The 21,847-nt window shown below is 45.0% G+C and overlaps 1 protein-coding gene across 3 annotated transcripts in view; it reads right to left on the bottom strand.

The window, feature by feature from the left end:
• LOC144474596 (FH1/FH2 domain-containing protein 3-like) overlaps nt 1-21,847 on the bottom strand; it is a 294,352-nt gene that overhangs the window by 236,956 nt on the left and 35,549 nt on the right. For 2 of the 3 annotated variants that reach the window (XM_078189662.1, XM_078189672.1), the window contains exon 1: nt 16,936-17,165. The exons of the other annotated variant lie outside the window; for it this stretch is intronic. In XM_078189662.1, the coding sequence (XP_078045788.1) occupies nt 16,936-17,100 (165 nt within the window). In that variant the 5' untranslated portion in view covers nt 17,101-17,165. Of the gene's footprint in view, nt 1-16,935; nt 17,166-21,847 lie in introns of those variants that run through there. 3 annotated transcript variants of the gene reach the window in all.

Raw genomic sequence — 21,847 nt, forward strand, 5'->3', positions numbered from 1 at the left:
ACGTATGATCTAATAAGCGTTGTTCTAAAATCACAACGCATTCTTTAACTACCCAGAACTACAATAATTAACATTTATATTGGTGAACAATTTCTCTATTGAAAGGCAAAGATCTTTCTCCTTATCCTTTATCATTCTTTATCCTTCGTCGACACGATGAAGTCTTTGAAAGCACCTGTCTCCAATTCTTCAAATTTTCATTTGCATCATCGACATCGAATTGCATTGTTCTTCGGCTTGCCTCAGACTTCAGTATTCCGTTTCAGACAAACTGTCATTCGTTTTAATGACATATGAGTTTCATGTTAGGCTATGATTTGTATGAATCGTGCATGCCTTTGGTGACTCTCAAGATAGTTTGAATGGCTTTCTTGACACCGATTTGATCTAACTTAGTCTCCAGAGCTGCATCTAGTTAAATTCTTGAACGCAGCCACCTCCAATTCAAGTTTCGCCAGGAATTCGACGCTGAGCCCAGTTGCGATGTCGAATCCCAGTTGCATTAACTCGAGCACCCCAAGAGATCGACCTTCTTGGATCCAGTCTTCTTTGCTAAACAGTTCGAAACGTTTCGATTGGCAAACATTTCTAATTTCACGGCGCACTTTGCAAAACGAACATTCTTCTCGTCCCGGCTTCCCATAAAACGACGCTACAGAAATTAGCATAAAAATCCGAAATCCACTTTATGACGTGTCTAAAAGCTTCGCAAACTGAAAGATTTGAATGTCACGACCGTGATATGTTTCTGCCGTGGCTCGAACCGGGAGAACATCAAAAAGATAAACGTTCGAATCAGTGTTGTCAAAGCTTTCAGGCTAATTGAATCTGCTAAAACTTGCTAAGAAAAAACTGTCGAGAGTCTCCTAGAATTCTTCGAATAATGATCCGGGTAATGCGGAGTTCCAATACGCGGCAATCAGGCGCGTAAGAGTACCGGGTATTCGCGTCCCTGGCAGCTGCCACTTCGCGGTAACAAAATAGTTAAAGAGTAATTCCAGCTTCCACAGGTAAGTATGCGCCGTTGAAACGGAGCACCGCGTGATTTCATGCTTTAATCCGGTAGCACGTACATCGCGGCCGTTTAAAATAAATTCCCGAGGGGACATCGATCTGAGGGAACGAGTGATTACGTTCCACCCAGAGTGCCGCAAATATTGATCCTCTCAGCACGCCGGCAACCGCACGAAAAATCTGTAATTTGCAATAATTTGAGAAACGGCCAGGCTCTCCGGAACCAGCCCGCCGTATTTCTCGTCGCTGCCCGTTCCGCGGGGCGGTCGCGGCTCCTTCATGAATATTAATTCTGGGCTCCCGAAAATATTATACGGTAGCGGCCTTTATCGGTCGGACGCCGTGCCGCGCCAAAAGTCAATTTTGCAACTTTATATTTTGAAGGACTGTTTTTATGAATGGATTTACAACCCTCTCTAAAATCTAAAATATTTGATTATTCAGGCAGTTTTGTGATAAGATATAACATTACAAAGATCAGATCGTTCCTCTCTCAGACCCAACGCCATAATGTAGCATGATTTTTCAGCCATTTTCGATGAACCGGAAAAATAGTGTTTCAAACAAAAATTAGACAATATTCACTTTTCTGCAAAGTAAGATATTAAATCTTACAGAGGCACCTTTCACTTGCTGGCCATCTCGACTTTTTCGATGTTAGTACATATTTTTAATTCCATGATACTCCAGATGCTGTCAAGACGAATTCATTAAATTACTACAACCTTAAATCTTGAAACAATGCTAAAATAATTTTGGCCAAGGGACGCTACATCGCCAGACCTTCGTGCGCTGTGCTAGACGGTCGCGCGAGGATCGCGGTGACCAGCTTCTTCTTTTTCTCATCTTTCCCTTGGCGGATCTTCCTTTCGTCCTTCCAGCGCAACGACCAAGTGCATTTTATTAATATTTATGAACAGCCCGCGGTAAGGTCGCTCGAAGGACGACTTCTCGACCCTTCGGGAAAAACTCACCGAGCTAGAATTAGCACCGATCGGATAATTCAGGACACTGAAATATTTAAGAGAATGAGAGACACTCTCCCCGACCGAAATAAAATTCGACGGTCGACTTTCCACCGAATTCGGCCATCTTCACCAGACATTAATCCCGCGCTGCGTTCTCCTATGGATTGATCGTAAGGAATTTATCACCCCTTTTTATTTTAGGACCCGTCGGGCGGCGAGTGTCTGCAGTAAAATTAGAAAGCGTCCGCGCCAATTGTCCGCGGTAAAGTAGGGTCGTGACCCGTCTCGATTTTCTAATTCTTCGTCAAATTTGCTGCCCTTTAATCATTTCAAGTACACCCGGTAATGACAACGTTACCTAAGAGTTCTCGAACGAGTACCTTTCCGTGTAAAAACTTGTTTTGTTCGAGATCGTTGATAGAGATGATCTCAGCGCAATCCAAAACACAGGCTGCGTTCGATTCCAAATTCATGCCGATTTACACCGCAGCCTGTTTTCGCGCTCGTTCCACTGTTTCCGACGATGAGCTAAAGCTTTCGTGAAATTGATGTGCGAACTATAGTCTCACCGCTGTCGAAAATAGTTCGGCTCTGTAGCTATTTTGAAATCTTCTGTGTGCGTTTGGACGAAATTATAATTTCGATCGTGTTGTTTCTCCGTTTATATTAGATCGATTGCTAGACGACGCAATTATGTTTTAATATTTATTCAAGTTTCTTACTTTTTCTTACTACGATAATCTTATCTCCGATCCATCAAATTATTTAGACTGCTACGATGTAACATAATTGTTTTAAAATTATAATGCAAAAAAGAATCATCGAATTTTTTATAAGCACAGTACCGTTGTTGAGAAGCCTATAGGCCTCCACTAAATCACGTGTTAAGTATCTTCGAAATCGCGTTCGAATATTGCAATTTTCCCGCGAGTCGCTTTTCGAATGCATAGAATATCGAAGGGCAAGAAAAGAAAGAACGTCGATGCAATTTATACGGAACGGATTTCGGGGGAACTGAGATCTCAGGGCGCTCGGTTCGCGAGTCGCGAGTCGCATACGTACGGAGCCTGCATATTCGTTGCGGAATGCAACGGGGACCCGAACCAGTTGACTAGAACTATAAAAGACACGAACTAGAGTTGAAAGCGATGGATGAACAGGTTGCGCAGGTGGGCGTCGGTCTGTTCAGACAGCTTCTCGAGCGGTTCCATCGGGATGGTACACCCTGCCTTGGTAATCATCGGTGGATTATCTCGTGTATGATGTCACGGAATTGTCAACGGTCCAAATTTCGGGAAAAGTTTAGCGGCACGGACACACCGCGCGGCATGGAAATAGTCGTGAACGATGTCACCAGGTGTTGCGCGACCGAATATTCCGGTTCCCCTAGAAATTCGTACTGTATTCTTAGAAACCGTGACAGAAAAGGTATTAATAACACTACGAGGACGCTTAGGGGTTCCGGCGGTGTCTCCCACAATAGTAAGCGGGATGACTAACACAGAAACGAACGATTAATATTAGACCGCTAATCATTTTTGCGTTTGTGTGCGCGGGAATGGTTTGTTTTCCACCGGAAATACAGAAAACTAAATCAACTGAATTTGCCTCGTGATTGTGGATGCGTGGAGCTAAGCTTGAAAATGCTGTATTAAAAAGTTGCAACAAAAAGCAAGAGTCAACAATGGACTGGATTCTCTTTGGCGAAGGGACAGAATGACGATGTTTGTACGATTGATTTCGCAGGTCTTGTTTACTCTTTGCATTCTTTCGCATATTTTCTAGCAGCGAAAGAAGCATCTTATAGTATAGACATAAATACTCAGCATTCATAGAAAAAAGTTATACAGATTTATTCTATAACAACAAGAAATTCTTTGAAATCGAATTCTTATGTTATACCGAATAATAAATCAAATCTTATATCATATTTTTGCTATTATCAAATGTAGTTTTACCCACTTTCATATATTAAAAACGATACCGTTACAAATAGGTCGAAATAATTTGGATGTTAATGTGTCGAAATAATTTGGATGTTAATATGTCGAAAATAATTTGGATGTTAATGTGTCGAAATAATTTGGATGTTAATGTGTCGAAAATAATTTGGATGTTAATGTGTCGAAAATAATTTGATTTTAAAGAAAAGTGGGTCGAGTTGGCTCGCCTACCGTCGAACAACACTCCTCGAATCCATAAATTCAGCTGGCCGCGTATATCTTACCAAATTGACGAGTTGCTGGCATTACTCATTTCGGATTACAGTTACCCGGCCGACAAAGTATTCACGCGTACCCTCAACAATTTTATTGAACATATTTCGAATACGATAATTGCCTCTTATCGCGAGCGTATGTTAACGAACTTATAATACCGACCGTTACACGAAATTCCTTCTTGGACAGTGACTTCTCGATCACCAGGTGTGAAATGTTGAATTTCGTGTAATCGCAGAAACTTAATGGATCTCGCATTAACGTCCCCGTACGAAACAATGATGTTAACTGTTCACAGTCTCTAATTATCGGTGGAATTCTCCGAAATCTAAAACTTCTCAAACGTCTTTTGCGCGACAAATTCCTCGATTCACGAAAATTATTTGTTAACTGTTTACGAGCGGTTTAGGAGTGGAGATTGTTCAGCACCTACTATCGCGACACTTCTGTACTACTCTGACATTGATCTATAAATCTAGAATCATTCTTCATCGAGATATGATACTGCATTCACAATAAAATATACGTTTATTTTTATAATTTATTTTTATAGTAATGTATTCAAGCAAACAGAATTTTATTGGGATGTTTGAAGTACAAGGGAATTAAACTGTTTAAAAACTTACTTTTTAGTTTCAGTTTCATTAATACCTTGACTGTCAAGCCTATTTTGAAGAAATCTGCTCTAGACGTCAACGTTTCTTTTTTTTTTATATAAATTAAAAATGATAAATCAGTCCTTTTTACGGTAGTAATGAACTTTTCACAGACGAGTTGTGTTGAACATCTACGGCGAGATAACTCATGGTTGGTAGTGAACGTATTAATTAAATTGCCCCGATTTTTCTCGGAACTTTTTATTCTCGGTAAGCAACGCGTTAACGTTTCATCGTTTGTAGTTACACCGGATCCCCCGAATCTCGCCGGCACCGCATACATTCCTAACAGAACGAAATGCGGAAAGTTAAGAAGCTCCTTCACGGCAACTCCGCTCCCGCATCATCCGGACATTCCCCGGACTCGATCAGCTAATCCGCGTTCCAGTTGGAGCCGTAAAACTGCTCGAGATAAATCAATTTGAGCCGGCGGCGACCGAGACGAGGAGGCAACGAAAAGTTTTAGCCAATTTCCAGGAATCGTTATTTACAATTCCGGCCGCGCGATCGGCCCGAAACGGACGCGGCTCCGGCGCCGCAACGCGAGATTACTTTTCTTTGTTGCGAGGCGGCAAGTTCGGCCGCATCGTTTTCCCCGGTGTTTCCCGCGCGCCAGGAAAATCCGTGAAAAGCTGGCTCGCGAGAAAAGTTATTCACACTCGGCTCGACTCGGCTTCGGCCGACGATTCGCGCGTGGGCGCGCGTCTCTGCAGAGCCGGCTTTGAGCGGCCGTCTCTCGTCTCCTCTCTCGTCTCCGTCTTTTTGTCACCCGACAGCCGACGACGACGACGCTTTTTCCTTTCTTCTCCGTCGATACGCCTCTGCCGAGCGCCGAGCCACGGGATTTTCAAACTCCTCGAGACTCGAGACACCGCGCGCCAGCCTGCTCGATTCCGCTCTCGTTTAGAAATTACTGCCCCCCCCCCCCCCAGATGCGCCGAGGAAATCGCATTTGCTGCTGCTAGAGCGTTCATAGTCACCTATTTTTTGTTCGCTCGATCGATGCTCAGATCGGTAATACAATTATTTCGTGAAACGTTAGCTTGATTGAACTTAATGCCGTCCATCTGCTTGCGGATTGATGTTTTGTCTCCAAACTTGAATCGCTTTTTATTACCTGATGCATTCAGATAATTTTTAACTCTGTGAAATTATCGTCGCGTTCGTATGTTTCGTCACTCGAAGTAAGTAGCATTTTTATCTATTTTCAAGATGAAATTATTCTAAAAACAATAATCATTTTACGAGTGACAGACATGTCCAATTTATAATTATATACAATCAGGAAGATTTTAAATATTGAAAGAAATAATCGCACTCTTACTTTATATTAATATAAGATTCTAAATTCATCGACGTATATTAAATTTATTGTTCGATATAAAAGGTTTGTAAGCTCAAGCTCTCTGGATAGAAATGGCTGCATTAATAATTGAATCGAATCAGCATGGGCTTGCATAATTGGATGGGTTAAAAATATAACAGATAATTAATCTCGTTGAATCATCGAGCTTAAACTACGTTGAAAGCCCATTAACCGGGACCATTAGTCGTACTGTTCACGCAATCACTACGTCGAGTCAAATTTTATTACCTCGACTGCTGTTGAATTTGAACGGCGGCTATACTCAGCCAAGGTTCTTTTCATAGGGGTCCGTATATAGGTATAATTTAATCTAGGCGAAATCTAATTGAGAAAGAAGCTCGAGTCATCTGGAAAGCCTAATATTCTACATGAACAGTGGATACAAATGTCGTTGGACAGAGGATTAAATCGGTAGTGATGTCTAAAATTCAACTCTATCTGGACAATAGAGTTTAGCATTTTAGCCACTGTTCCGGGGTTGAAGTCTGTGACGTTTAACCTGAAGTAACTATAACGTTTAAACTGAGATATGTGCGGTGCTTAAACCTAAGCTATCAGTGACGATACCTCAACTACCCGGTCTTTAAGAGCTGATATCTACTCATGTGAACTCCGATTCCCACAGTCATTCAGTTTAATAGCTTAGACAAAAATAAGCAGACGAACAAAATTGCAACGAAAGCTCTCATTTTTCACAAAGATCCACTGAGTCCTTACATAACAATCGCACTCGGTTTCGTAACCGATAGCAGGCAATCGCCGAATGTATTGGATAACTTGCGAACTTTCTAAGAGACAAGTAAAAAGTCAACTGCTTGGTTGCAATTCGCGTTGCGTCGCCTAATCTGAGGAACTGCGCCGCGCGTCGATGATACCTCGTCGGAGATGCGTCAAGATGCCGCAGTCGAAAGATCACCCGCCGACGCTGTGCCAACGGCGCGGGTGGCTCGTCATGGCGGACAGCAAGGGTTAGAGGCAAAAGCGGAAGAATACAAAGTAAAAAAGGCTCGGTACCCGGGGACGAGCGTCCCAATGGCCCCGCGGTGATTTACGTCTGTTTCTGGCTTCTGGTATCGTTATTCGGTGGCAGCGGTGGCGGGACGGCACCAGCGAGGCGAGGCGAGGCGAGGCGGAGCGCGGCGGTGCACTTCGCAGTCCATTGCCGTGCGGCCCGATAAGCCGGTCGGCCATAAAACCGAAATTTCGCAGCCTCCCAAGTATAACGCCGCCATAAATCGCAATCGTAACTCTCCATTACCATTCAATAGGAATGCGGAGCGGCGGGACGACGCGGCGGAGAGGAGCGGGACGGGAAAAAATGGATTGCTCGGAGCCGGTGTGCCGGCGCGGCGCGGCACGACGCGCGCTGATCTTCGCGGCTGCGGCGCGGCGCGGCTCTCGGCTCGGCAAGCATGCTCTATTTGGCATAAAATCGAGCGGCGCTTAGGCGACCGGCCGCGGGCAAACCGCTCTCGCAGGAATGCCGAGGGGCCGCTTAACGCGCGCGATCTAATTGTAATATTATGTAATCCGGATACCTGGTTGCCGGTTGAAAAACCGCCGATATCGTCGGCCGACTCGCGGATACACGATCCGCTCGGGTTCGCGCGTTTTATCGGCCGTGACTCGGCTCAAGCAGCCTTTCCAGCGATCATTACGCCCGGCTACCGTTACCGCATCCCGATCCCGATGCCACTGCGAGCTGTAACCCTTCCTTTTCATTCACGGGAAAGCCCGTTTCATTAACCGGATGCATTTTTACGCTTCCACCACGCCGGTCGTGCCGTAACGCGCCGTAACGCGCCGCGCCGCGCCGGCCGAGAGTGAAAATGCTTTTCCCCATTGTGCGAGGCGGTTCGTTGGATCAGCGATCGCTGATTTCAACGATCTTGAAATTGGTTGGAAAGGTCAGTGTCCCGTGCAACCTGCCTTTGTACGCAACCTCGGGCTCTGCTTCGGCTTCGAAACCGGATGAAATCAATGCAAATTATTTGCAATTTAAAGTGATTTGATCCGTGTCAAATGTAAAGCTGATGTAAATCATCTGCATGGAAGATCTGCTACTCGAGACCAATCGTTTCGTACTCTGATATACCTCAACGGTCCAAATTGTCACCCATATATTTTAACTTATTTGTAAAGGATTTGGTTCAGCTGATGCAGTTTAATAAAACTATATTTTATTTAGAAGCGACCTGATAACTGTCAAAACTATATCTAGGTCAAGCGATTGCATTGGCCTACTTGGCATCAAAAACACCAAAAACTGGCAAATCCTTTTATATACGACATCTAGTCAAAGATTTAAGAGTACATTATTCATAAAGCGTCCTGAAAGCGCAGCACCCGACAGCGTTTGTACAAAAGCAATATAATCGAATAAAATCAATGAGATCGTCCCGCGGATCGTGCCGTCGTTGTTATTGACAAATATTTCCAGAATCATGGATCGGAAGACCCAAGTTAATGCATCTTCCGCGAATATGACACAGCATTTGAATAACTGGTGCTACACATTCCAGGCCGACAGCGATCGCGATACATCGATCGTCCGTTGAATTAACGGGAAGTCGTTGGTTCGACCAGCACAAACCGGTAGCCGTGCCGAGAACAATTTGATAAACCGAGGATTGCGACACAGCGCGCTCGCGCGCGCGCGCGCACACAGCCCGCGAAACTGTCTTTTATATTCTTTGACGTTCTCTTTGATAAAAATCCTCTTTACCCTCGCGCGTTCTGTCGCGTATGCTAAAGCCGCGCTGTGCTCCGAATTTATGAGCAGCCTGTACGCCGGGAGGAGGGAATTTATAGTGCGCATTCTCTCGAATTTATTCCTCGGAAAATCTAACGAGACACGGCGCTGAATTTACGCTCGCCACCGGCGCGATTTTTAACGTAAACGGTAAATATCTTGATCTACGGTCGTGTGACGGAACGGTTACGGTGCTCCCCCGGCCCCGGAAACCCGTTCGATCATTTCGCCCGCGCCGTGATCAACGATTCAGGGCTTTATCGCTGCAACGAGTCGACGATCGCCCCGATAATTGCCGCGGTCCCGATTCAACCGAATTCTGAGAACGATTTATCACGGTCTTGCATCCCGAATTTCGTTCGCGCCCATGTATCTCCTCCGTTAAGTGTCTTCAACCGATTTCTCGCTATCGATTCATTAGCACCGGTGGACACCGCGAGGATTTATATTTTTATAAATAAATCGCAAGAACCCGGCCGGAATAGGTCAAACATTTTATTATTTCTCCGCGGCTCTGCCTGCACCATGAATGCGCAAGGCTGAATTATTATTGCACCAAGCATCCAGCGAGCGATAATACCAAGGTAAAATTTACTCGTCCGGAGCTTTGTTTCAAGAAAATTAAATTTACATATTCATTTCTTGCACGCATATGACTATACCAAACACTTCTAGATAGGTCCAGTTTCTTCTTTTTTTAATCAAAAGTACGTCGAAGCCCGTATCTATACTTTAAGGATATAATGGTTGAACACCGAAACTCGTGACCACATTATTTGGATCGATCTCCGGAGTGAACCTTGCGGTAATTGGCTGACGGACTGGTCACCTGAACGGAAAACTTGAAAAGCGTAGCGAACAGCGGATAATATCTTTAGCCCTCTGTTCTCCGTGGCACAAAGTGCGACCCGGAATTCGTTCACGAGAGAGTCGCTTCAATCGCGAAACTAAAATCCTCTCCGAGAATTCTTGTCTCTCCTTTCTTTTTTTTTTTGTCAACGACGAACCGGTCCGCTTTAAACGAATCGAAGCTCTGCGCCAAGGATGCCTTTGGAGAGGGCGAGGCCGAATTTAACCGCAGCAAAGGACAGGTAAAAGAGTTACACGGAGAGAGCCCTACCAGTGTTCGCGAGATAACCGGTACACCGGCGCGCACGGTACCTATAGGTATATAATGCCGGGACCATAAACGTACTTTTTATTCCTTTTCCGTGAGAGTAACGCTTCCCGGTCCCGTTATGTCGGCGAACTGCCGAAGGAGGGTCCAAAGAGAACCGACCAGCATCTCGCGGAACGCTCGAATCTTCAGAGGCAGCCAAGCCAGCCACCGAAACGACTTTAAAATTAACCGCGCGTCGTAATATCCTCTTATGGTCGCGATAGAATTTATTTGGTCGACCCGTCGAACCGAGATGAAAAGCCGAAACTAATTGCTCTTTCAGAGTCGTTCTTTAAAAATGCCGGCGACGGGGGCCCGTTCGCTTGTAAAAGACCGCGCCACGCCGACGAATACGAGGTCTTAATTGTTCAACGCCGTAACTATTAAACCACGGTCATATCAGTCGTTTCAAATTTCACGAAACTAAGCGAAATTCGGGTCACTGAAATATTTCACTGTATTATTTATTATTCATTTATTTATTAAACGGATTATGGAATTCTGTTGTACAATATAAATATATAAGAAAATAAGTAAACATACGAAACTAAAATATGAACGTCTGATTTGAATTGTCGTTTACAATAAAATGTTAACTTCGATTAAAATTTGATGAAATTTGACTGCCATCATTCATTCACAGAACAAGAAAATAAATCAGTGTAACAGCTTACTGAATTAGTATAATTACAAATTTTAGTAATATCAAAAAATCTAGATAAATATTTAACAATTATAATAAAGCTCAGATAATCTTTCGACGAACAGACAATTTGAATACTAATTTAGCTAGAAATCAATCCGAACAGAAATTCTGATTAATCCGAAATTACTTTCCTAATGGAATTAAAGGTACAGAACAGTTCAGCCGATTCTTTCGTCTCACGATTTTGAAGCGAGTTGCGAAAGTCAATTTCTACGTCTATCTGGGTATAATGCACCATAATCCTTCTCGATTCCGGAGCAATGATCTGTAAACCATCCACTTCGTCGAGCGAGCGAAAGAATGTGGTCCAGAATTTCCACAGATCCATCGTTCATTATTGTTATTACGTAAGATAATTGCGTTGCCGAGTGAGAGTCGGTCGAAATATGTACTCTGCCGCTCCAAAGATGGACTCCGTCTCTATCATAGACTGCTCGCAAAAACCGGGACTCTGTTTTACTTGCTGCAATCTCTTTCCTCTCACGGAGAAGTTCACGTTTCTTCGACGGAATGGAACATGAAACCGAGCGACGATAACCCTAATCTAAATACAGGTCAATTCCAAATGTTCGAAGAAAGTGTGTTGAAGAATCCATAGATAAACTGAATATGATAACGAACCACAGTGGATAGTAACAATTCGACGACCGCCCGAAAAATTTAAAAAATTGTATATAAATAGCGGTATTTTATTCAGTTAAAAGAAAATATCAAAGCAAGTTTATGAGGCATTGATTACTTCTTCGATATTCTTACACTGTATACATCATAATAAAATTAAGAAATTATAATGATAATTAGCGTAAAAAATTCTTTGTTTAGTTATTGAGCACTTAACCCCTTACCGTACCTTGACGAGTCCGACTCGTGACGGAAATTGGTAGTAATAAATTATTAAGTATGGATATTATTCTGTTCTTTAAAGTTGGAATAAAATTCTAATCCCTTGTTATTAATATTTAAGCATTTAAGTATATTCAGACATGGAATAAACATTAATGTTCTGTCTTTTTTAAGAAATTATATCAATTGAAAAATTCATAATCGCAATAACTGTGAAGAAAATGGTACACGGCAAGGGGTTAATTTGAACGGGGAGATGTCCCCATTCGGTTGGCTAAGTGTTAAGCTATACCTAACTATACCTATCAATGCCAAACGATTTGTACGATATTCTTTCGAGAAATATTCGCGCGTTAAGCCTCGGCAAACACGATCGGAATGAAGAAAGTATTTTCGCTGTTCCGTGACGCAATAAAGTCAACACCGTTATCTCGACAATAAACGGGCGGCGATCTCTCGATCGTTATTGCGGCTGCGCCCGGCCCGGCCCGGCGCGACATGAGAACGCGGCGGATATGAACGGCGAAAGTTCATCCGAGTCAATCAGGATCACGAAAGATGGGCGTTTCGAAAAATCGGCGAGCCCCGCTGCGGGACAGGTCTCGCCGCGCCGTTTGAATGCGGAAGGAGGAACGGAACGGAACGGCGCGAGCGGAGGAGCGCGGCGAGTCCGGGGGCAGTTGCAGCGATGCAAGCGGTGCAAGCGTGCGAGTGTTGCCATACGGCGACGCAATTGGGTCAAAGTGTGCAGTCACGAAGGTGGCCGGCCGAGGTTTCAGCGACACTGCAGTAATCGTGCATTTAACCGTGCGCTGGGACCTCCCGGAAAATAGTTTGCGGCCGAAGGGCTGTTCCAGAAACGATGCCACGAACAAAGGAATCACGTGCACGGTGCACGGCCGCTGCGCTCGCGTCGACTCGTGTGACCTGCCTTCCCTCCGTCGCGACTGCATCTCGCTCTGCCGGCTGTCCGTTCCTCTTTCCTGGACCCTGCTCTGCCACTGCCGCCGCCGCCGCCGCCGCCGCCGCCGCCGTTGCTGTTGTTGTTGTTGTTGTTGTTGCACAGCGGCCGCGGAGGAACGTACGCGTGTGCCCACTCCCCTCCCCTTCGGACAGTTCGTACAAAGCACGCTCGCTCAACGATTGGTTGAGTGAAGCGCGTTAGCGTATCAAACCGGTGCACCACAAAGGTGTCGCGGCTACAAAGCTATCTCGACTCCATCGCGAAATCTCTTGACTTAGCCACCCTGGAACTAATGCGGACCTTTCACGCGCCTTCACCCCGCTGCCCGCCACACGTCGGAATCAGATCACGCGATCTCGCTGAAGACACACTGTTCCATCTGGTTACGTGGATTTTCCTTCCAATACATGATTCTATTGGAAAGACCTTGCGAATTTAGGAGCTAACAATAATGGTACAGATGGTCCGAAAGAAGTGGAGATATAGACTGGCGAAAAACCGATGGGAAATCGACGAGGTTCTCGTAGCTGATGCTACTAGATTGTTCAAGTTTTGCTGCGTTCGAGGAATTCCCGCCTATTCGATAGCTAGGAAGGAAGCGCTCCGAGGATGATAAATTCGAGTGGAAACCAGTTTATGTAACTGAATGACTGCATCTTGGAAGATCGCGCGACCGACCAGATCAGACGTTCTTATACATTTAATTCTCTGATATAAAGACAATACTACTCGAATAAATCTTCTCAACACTTTTTATCCATTATTTCTACTTTAGTTTTAATCAATCAATTCGCTGTGAAATTTCTATACTATATTCCATTATTCCAACCTGACTAGTGAAATGTGTATTCTGGAAGCAATACTGCTAAAACAGGAACGCGTCGATAATGTATCAACTGTGAATAGATTACAGTTCCATTACCATGAAAGAGAAACAATTTTCGCCGACTGTCGAACAATTAAACAGAGACACGATCGTTTCTAAGCGGAGACCGTACGAGACACTCAATTAGAGTAATACAAATAGCCGAGATCACTCTCAGACTTGATCGACCAGAATACTAAAGCGCTGCAGCAAACATGCGCCTCGAAGTCGACTCGGTTTCCACGTTACACGGAAAGAAACGTCGAGAATCTAGACCAGACACAGCTAAAAACACACGACACCGCTTAGCTCCAAGTTCCTGCCGCTCGTACACGACCAAGACCGTGTGCACGTTCACGCTTAACCGCATCGAGTCCAGCGCCCGGTGTGCACGTGTGTGCGCGCCCCGTTCGCGTTTACACAAAGCACGCTAACGCGATCCAATGAATGAAACACGTAAACGTGCCAGGTCGCGGAGCCGCAGAGGCGTGACGACCGACGCAACTGCTTTTGCCAATCGCTTTTGTGGCCGCGAAGAAAGCGAATGGGGGAATCCTCGATCCGCATACCATCTGCAATTAGCAAGAATTAGAGAAGACGATATAGGGTACCTTGAAACCCTATTCTGGTTCTATATAATATTGAAGGGTTCGTGCCGTTTGCGCAAACATCCAGCAATTTTGGAGAATAAAAAATGCGCTAAATCTTCTACCGGATAAATCATAAAGAAAAGCCTTCTATTAAACCTTGAACGAAAACGTCTGGTCCCGTTCTGACCTAGTTTTTTTAAGGGCTCCATCTAACTTTTCCGCTTGCAGCAGCCGACCGAAGTTGTAATTCATTTTTATTAGAACCAGTAATGGGGCTGGCGCATCTTCTAGAATTACGACATATTTCATGAAAATCGGACAAAGATCTATCCGAACTTTATTGTCAACGAAGAAAGGTTGAAAGATACTCGTCGGTTCCTTGCGAGATCGAAAGTCAATTTTCTGCAAATGAGCGGCCTCCTTCGAGCGTTGCTTCGAGAGCTCGCCGGATTAATTGCTTCGGCTAATAGTTGCGCATTGAGAGCAATTTATGATCTCGGCTACCCCCACCTTGGTGCCGCGCCGTCCTAGGGTATATTTCTCCATCGCCGAGGGTTCTTAATAACGTCGATTTGGAATGGTTACTCATGGCAACCAGGCCGCGAGGAGGACTTTGAAAAGTGGGCGACCGATCGCCGCTACTCTGTATCGACGGGCCGCTAATCATTTTTGAGAAACGGCCTCGATACCAGCCTCGGTTCTGCGAGGCTCTGCGCCGCGAGCCGCAGGTCCCGCGCTCGGGATACGCTTCCCATCGATTTTTCCGCCGTGCTAATTTATTTGAACGGCCGGCTCGCGGTCCGCAATTTCGCCGGTTCCCTCCCGATCGACGAGGATGATTTTATCACGCTGTTCGACGCGCGATTCAAAGCCGATCGAACGTTTCCGAGCAAATCGTTTCCTTAATGACCCGGTAACTCTTCCCGCTCGCAACGACGATTCGCTCGAATTGTTCGAGGTGGATATTCCCGTTGCGTAACGCGCTCGTCGGTCGTTGTTTTCAATGAAATTGGACATTTGCAGATCGTCGTTACGATTAATCTAAAAACGGCGAGGAGAAGAATACGCGCGCGCAGAAAAGTGGGAGAATCGCGGGATCGTAGTGAGACAGAACAATCGCGAGGAGCTGTTCCTTGTACGTGCTGTGCAATCTTTAAAATTATAAATGACGTAACGGTTTCGTGAACTCCTCGATTAGCAACTTCTTCGTTACCCGCACGATACGATTCAACGAAATCGCTCGACCGGCGAATGATTTATACCGGCGTAACAGAGGAACCGTCCCGACATTTCTGTTCGAGGACTTTTCATCCCGGATACGATAAGGAAGTAAATGGGTTTCGGTAAAAATTGTCACACTTCGTTGCGGGCGACGTCCGCCGAGGAAAAAGTTCATTTGAATATTCCGTGGCGGCGGTTCCGCGGCGCAGGAAGTTTGAACGGGTATTTGAAAATTTTATGCATAAATTATGCGAGACATATCGGAGCGGATTTCATAAATATTAATACCGCCCGCGGAAAATTCATCCGGCGCTTCTCAGTTTTCCCTGCCGTGGGCCGCGACGGCTCCGCGCGACGCCGGTTTTGTCCGCGAATATAAATATATTTCCGTGCGCGTATTACCGGGCGAGGCGCGCGCGTTAAGGGCGAGACAGGTAAAAGGGAAACCTGTCCTTGGCGGAAAATTTCTACGGTCTCGAGAATCCTTAATGCAGTAAGTGGTGGCATTAAACGAGAATCCTGTCTGCGATGAGAAAAATTCCGGTCCCGGAGAGGTTCCGTTACAGATGGATTTGCTCGCATTACAGCGGAAGCAAGGCCGCCCCCCGGCCACCAATTCCCCCCCTCCATCGTTTGCGAAACATTTGTTTAACACCCACTCCCGGAATTCTTCCTGTCATTACTCATGTCGCGATTAATTGCTAGAGGGACGGGAAAAGGTACGTTTCAAGCTAATTACTTTTGCAATTGTTGCTGAAACACTCGCATATTACCTGGATACCGGTTGGGATCGCGGTATGTAATAACGACTTCGAAATTCGTTTACTAAGTTAACAATTCTATCGTTTTAAGAATTTACTATTGATTCGAGTACGTTAAGGTTTCTGTTAAATTACTATCGTGGAACCTCGTTGGAACCACGAACAAATTAATAGCAACCTAGTTTCTCGTTAGATTGGTACATTAATATAAATTAGGTTTTGTTAACGTCATTATATATACCTCATTACGTGTATAATTATTCTTGACCTGAATTATTCTGCAATTTACTCCTAGTTCGTCTGTTTAACCTATTTTAGGATCTTTATTCTTTTATCCTATTCGCTGTGTCATTCTAAAAAATCTATAATGTACCATTTGCGAACAAATTACTGACATTATTAAAAGCTCGTTCTTTCGTAAGCACAAGTCGATCTTTCACCGAAAGTATTGCTAATATAACCTACACGCCATTGCGATTTACTTTCGTGAATCCAAAAAAACAGGGTGATCGTCTAATAAAGCATAAGTTAGACGAACTCCCGTTTAAGTTCCATCATAAGAACTAAGGATAAGTGAACTTCCAGTTACATATCTACGATCGATCTCTGTTTTCCGAATCTTATTATGGGAACTAGCAGGAGCCGAGAACCACTTTAAACTTCTCTTATCGGAACTTTTTGGATATCCATACTGGTTCGCCAAGTACGAATAGTCAGGTTTTTACGGTAAAAGTTGACAAGCGCACCTGGATTCTCTTGGCCGTAACGGCGACAATGGTTCCAAGTGACCCACGCCCGGCTGGGCGAGGGTAAAAAGAAACAAGGTATTATATCGTGCAGGTTAAACTCACCCTATGAGGCGCCCGTAGAAGTCGATGCACTGCCGCGAGCTGGTTAATTAGTGGCAAGGTCGCGCTGAAGGTGTGCACAGGCGGCCTAGGTGGCTCCGGATAGGAGCTCGCATAGGCGAACGGATCGACGTCATTCAGATACTGCACACGGCACGTCAGAGACATCTCGCGAGCCCCTTGGTTCTCGGCCGTAACGGCCGATTGTCCGATAGCCCTTTTTCTTCGATCCAAAAAAGGTAACACACACAGTTTCCCCCCCCCCCCCCCCCCTGTTTTCGGTCTCTCGCGAGAGAGTCTCCCTTTCCCTGCCTCTCTCTCTCTCTCACTCTGTCTTTCTCTCTCTCTATCTCGTCTGTTCTCCTTTTCTCTCCTGGCCGGTCGGACCGCACGACCGCTTTACGCGAACGCACGAACCAGTTCGTCGTACCGCCGATTTATTTTCATTCGAGTCGCCCGGCTACAACGAGAAAACGAACCTTGCTCGCGAAGCGGTCCTTCTCTCGCTCTCTCGATCCCTTTACCGCCCCTCTCCCCTTCTCTCTCTCTCGATCTCTTTCGATCTCTTTCGTTCGCGCAGGACCACCGTTCCTTTTTCCCCCGCAAGCCTCTTTCTTCCTCCTCGCGTTCCATTCGCGTCTACCGGCTCGGCGACGAAACAGAGGCTCACGTGAATACCTTGATCAGAGCAAACCGATATTCTTTCCACCGGGTCGGCCCGACTCGATTTTCTTATTGTCGATGGAACAGGGCACGCCCGGCCGACCCGGTGCAAAGCCGCCGATTTATTTTCGGCGGGCAAACGGAGATGGGACCGCCTATAGTCTACGTCTATGGTATTGATTCAAGTTAGACGCGTGGGCACCCGAAATCGCCGGTCCATTGTGACATTTCTTAGAAGTCGGAAGCATTCGCTTCAATTTGCATCGTTATCCTGTGTGGACATTTTTCTAGATTAATCGTCCAGATAAGCTGGAAAGCGTGTGGTCGTGTGATTATCGGAAAAGAAAGGAAAGGGAACAATTGAGTTAGTTGAAAGTGACCTAAGTCCATTTGTATTAACATTGAGATATTTAATGGTTTGTGTTAAAAAATAAAAATAAAAATATATACATATACTAAGAGACTTCAATTTACAATTTCTATTAAAATAATAGCAATTATTATTAATTACAGTAATCAGCAACAAAAAGTAACGAACGGATTTAGGTAACGTCTTGTCAGTATGACAATTGCGAGTTCGCTTCTTCTGAATAATGCTATACAAAAATGCAGTCTGCTGCAAACTGCAAAAAAAGATTTCTGATTAAATTAAAATTCTACTTGACTCGAATGTAAATGTTTTTCAAATCTAGGAAACAAAATGAAATAGATTCGGGAATATCGAATCGCTAATAGTTATTGATAGAGGGGTTGATGTGTTTACACGTGGAAACCGGTAATTTCGGGTAGCCCTGTTTCGCGATCTCTTTGCTGCGACATTTGTATGTGGAAAATGTTTTTGAACCGGCAACATCCCCTCGGATCATGTCGGAATTGATTTTCTGCCGATTGGTACGCGGAACGTGGAACGTAAACGGTGAGTGAACACCGGAAGCGAGCGTTCTCCTATATTCCCATTGATCACGCGTGAAAGCGACAATGTCGGAATGGTAACAACCTTTGACTCCCGACGTCGCGCGTCGTCCCGGTGAATAAGAAACCGTGTCGTTTTCAACCGGTCGACGACCTTTAGATTTTCCTTTCACTCGTTTGTCGGCTTGACGGCCGAAAGTCAACGGTTCTGGTGGGGGTCATTTTCATTATACGTGCGCCTTCAAGGTCACTAACACACCTGGAAATATCTGGCGTCCAGCTGGTTTAACCGGCCGTATCACGAACGAGTATTTCACCCTCCGTGTCTCGAATTATCTCATCCTCGTTCTTACTGTCTTTATTTTACACGTTTCAAGGCTCCTCGGACGACTCTAGTTCTAGTACGCTAGATATGCATATTTCTTGCTATCGCTAGGACATAGCTGCATTCAATTAAATTTTTTGTTCGAAATACCAACATGTCTAATCCGCAGCGGTATGTAAATTAATTGAAGACTCTTTAATAAATCGTTCAACGATAAAGGCAATTTTCCAGTAATGGAATCTAACAAAGTTGCGTCATTTTTAAAATTATAAAATTCTTTAGATTGCATGCTAGAGATATAAATATTCAAATTAAAGTTTGAAAAACGTGGCAACAATAAAGAAAGCTTGTTAGAAAGTGTTCACCCGTGTTCATAAACTGTGAGAAATTAATGAGGTTCGAATTCAAGTTTCTAGAAATATGGCTACCAGGAGATTTCGCGTAGACGTCCAGTTAAATCGACTTTGCGCGAGGAAACCGCGAAAAGAAATAAATAACGTGAAATTAACATTCAACATCGACAGCCATTTGAATGTACACACTTTCCCTTCGACTCGCCGCGTAAATTTTTCATCGAGATCAAGTTAGGTAACTGAAATGACCCATATAAATCCTGCACGGTGTACAATAATAAACATGCCGTAACTCTGGTTGGATCGATGATCTTTAATATTTTCTCGTCGAAATGCCCCCATTAGGAGGCACTTTATCCCGTGCACGTAACAATAAGTACTGTTTCGGGCTCTTTATACCGGCACTCTGCCATACATAACATCAATTTGCAACGAACGAACGACACCATGGATGGAAAATACACCTATCGTGCATAACGGAATGAATTTGATCGTGCGAGTACGGGGTCCTTTTCTCGCCAATCGTATTTCCGCTACGTATAAACATTCGAGTGTGGCTATCTATAAACTTTCATAGTCGAAGAAATCCTGACGCGTTTGAAAGGCAGCACTATTTCCTGAATGGTTTCTGACAAATCGACGCGATTTTATCGACACAATTTGGAGTAATTAAATTCTTTGAACAGTATCTGAAATTATTAACCCCTTGCCATACCATTTTCTTTACAATTACTATGATTAGAATTATTTCGATCGCATTAATTTCTTAGAAGAAGGAATTTTATATTTATTGCGTGAGCACATCTACTCGAATGTTTAAATATTGGTAACAAGAAAATAAAATTTGATTTCTACTTAAAGGAACGGATAAACATTCAAACCTAACAGGTTATTGTTATAAAAACCCGTCACGAGTTTGACTCGTTAAAGTACGGCAAGGGGTTAACAGAACACGAAATTAGGGAATAGTGTTTTTGGAGCACCGAAATTATGTCAAATAATATGCCGGATTCTACGAAAATGGAAGAAACGATTCCATCGGTCCTCGAATCTAGCTCAGCTAGATAAATTCCGCCATCGTGGTTTTCGATAAATCTCGAAAATGGGGAAAGCATGGTCGGTCGACTGGAATGAATTTACGAAGTGTCAATTATCCACGCATGCCGACTCGTCTCGTCATCCTCTCGTACTCGCATTGTTCTTAGCCGTTGCGCGGGCCTAGCTCTTCTGCGAACCGGCTCGATGAGGAGAAAAAGTGAGGAAGGCGTAGAATAGGGAACAGGAGAGAACGAGAGAGACGGCAGGTAAGGCGTCGGGAAGGGAAAGAAAGAGAAAGAGAGAGAAAGAGAGTGAGAAAGAGAGAGGGAGAGAGAGGGATACCGAACGAAGGAAGAAGGGAAATGAGGGGGAAGGAGATAGAAGGGAAAACGAGTCTGCGCCATGCCACCAATGTGATCGTGGCTGTGTAGCCGACAAAAGATTCACGATTAAGATGCGATCCTAACGCGAGATCGTGCCTAAGCGGATTTCCGAAGTCGTACGAACCCGGTCCAGTCTTCTCTCTGGACCCGATGTTTTTCTTTCGAACTGTTTCGCTATTCCGCGCCGGTGCCAACTTCTCGGAATAACAACTAAATTTCACCGACCCCTCTGCTGTCGCCTCTCTCTCTCTCTCTCTCTCTCTTCTCTGTCGATTTTACTATGCAAATCGACTTTTCGTTAGAAAACACGAATTCCATTGAGTCTTGAAGTCGGGAACGGTGACACCGGTTCGCGTTTGCTGGCTGAAGAAACAAACGATGGGAACACGGTTCGCCGACCAGTTTCCAGGTTATGAAAAGAAGCTCCTTTATCGATAGATCTGCGGACGCGGCGTTTACGTTATTCGGACCGGAAATAGCGTAAACGAGAGATCAAAGATTCGCTTGGCTATGAAAATTCATAACGAGCCACGCTCGTCTACAGTCTGAATGTGTTTCGCACGAGGAATTTTGCACACGACGTTGCAGAAAAGATGGTGCCGACAATGATCAACGAACAGACGAAAAAACGCTAATCTAAATTACAAAACAAATAAGACGTCCTCCAAGGAGCAAGGAGACCGACCAAGCTGGTCAAATCGTTCCAGGATATTAGCGATACCTGCGTCCGCGTGGCGAACGAAGGATTCGAATCAGCGACACGACGCCTGCGTCCGAAACACTTCCGTCATTTCCCCTTTCGTTCGCTCCGTGTTCCACGCTCTGTGCGACCGGTCAGCCGAATTCGTTCCACCGTCCCAGCATCTCGGTTTTTGCGCATAGACGAGCACGGCGAGCCGGTAAACGACGCGAAAACGAAAGGCGTTGAGGTAAACCAAGGTTCCCCCGGTCGGAGTCTGCGCGACAAAAACTCACCTCGAACGAGCGCGAGCGACACGCGCGCTTCCCGCGCACGGAAACACGCGTCACCTTTGGCCACGACCGCACGCGACACTTGTTGACAGACACTCGTGTACCGAATGCCGGACACGCTGACGAAGGAACGCGAAACCGCGGGACGAGATCAGAGAAAACGAGAGAAAAGGACGAATAAACACAGAACCGGCAACACAACGTGCCTTACCTCGCGAGCGGCCGCCGCGACACTGAACGCCGCGGACACCTGTCGCCGCCTAGGCGAC

The sequence above is a fragment of the Augochlora pura genome, chromosome 2 (assembly GCF_028453695.1).
Source record: "Augochlora pura isolate Apur16 chromosome 2, APUR_v2.2.1, whole genome shotgun sequence".
Classification (NCBI taxonomy): domain Eukaryota; kingdom Metazoa; phylum Arthropoda; class Insecta; order Hymenoptera; family Halictidae; genus Augochlora; species Augochlora pura.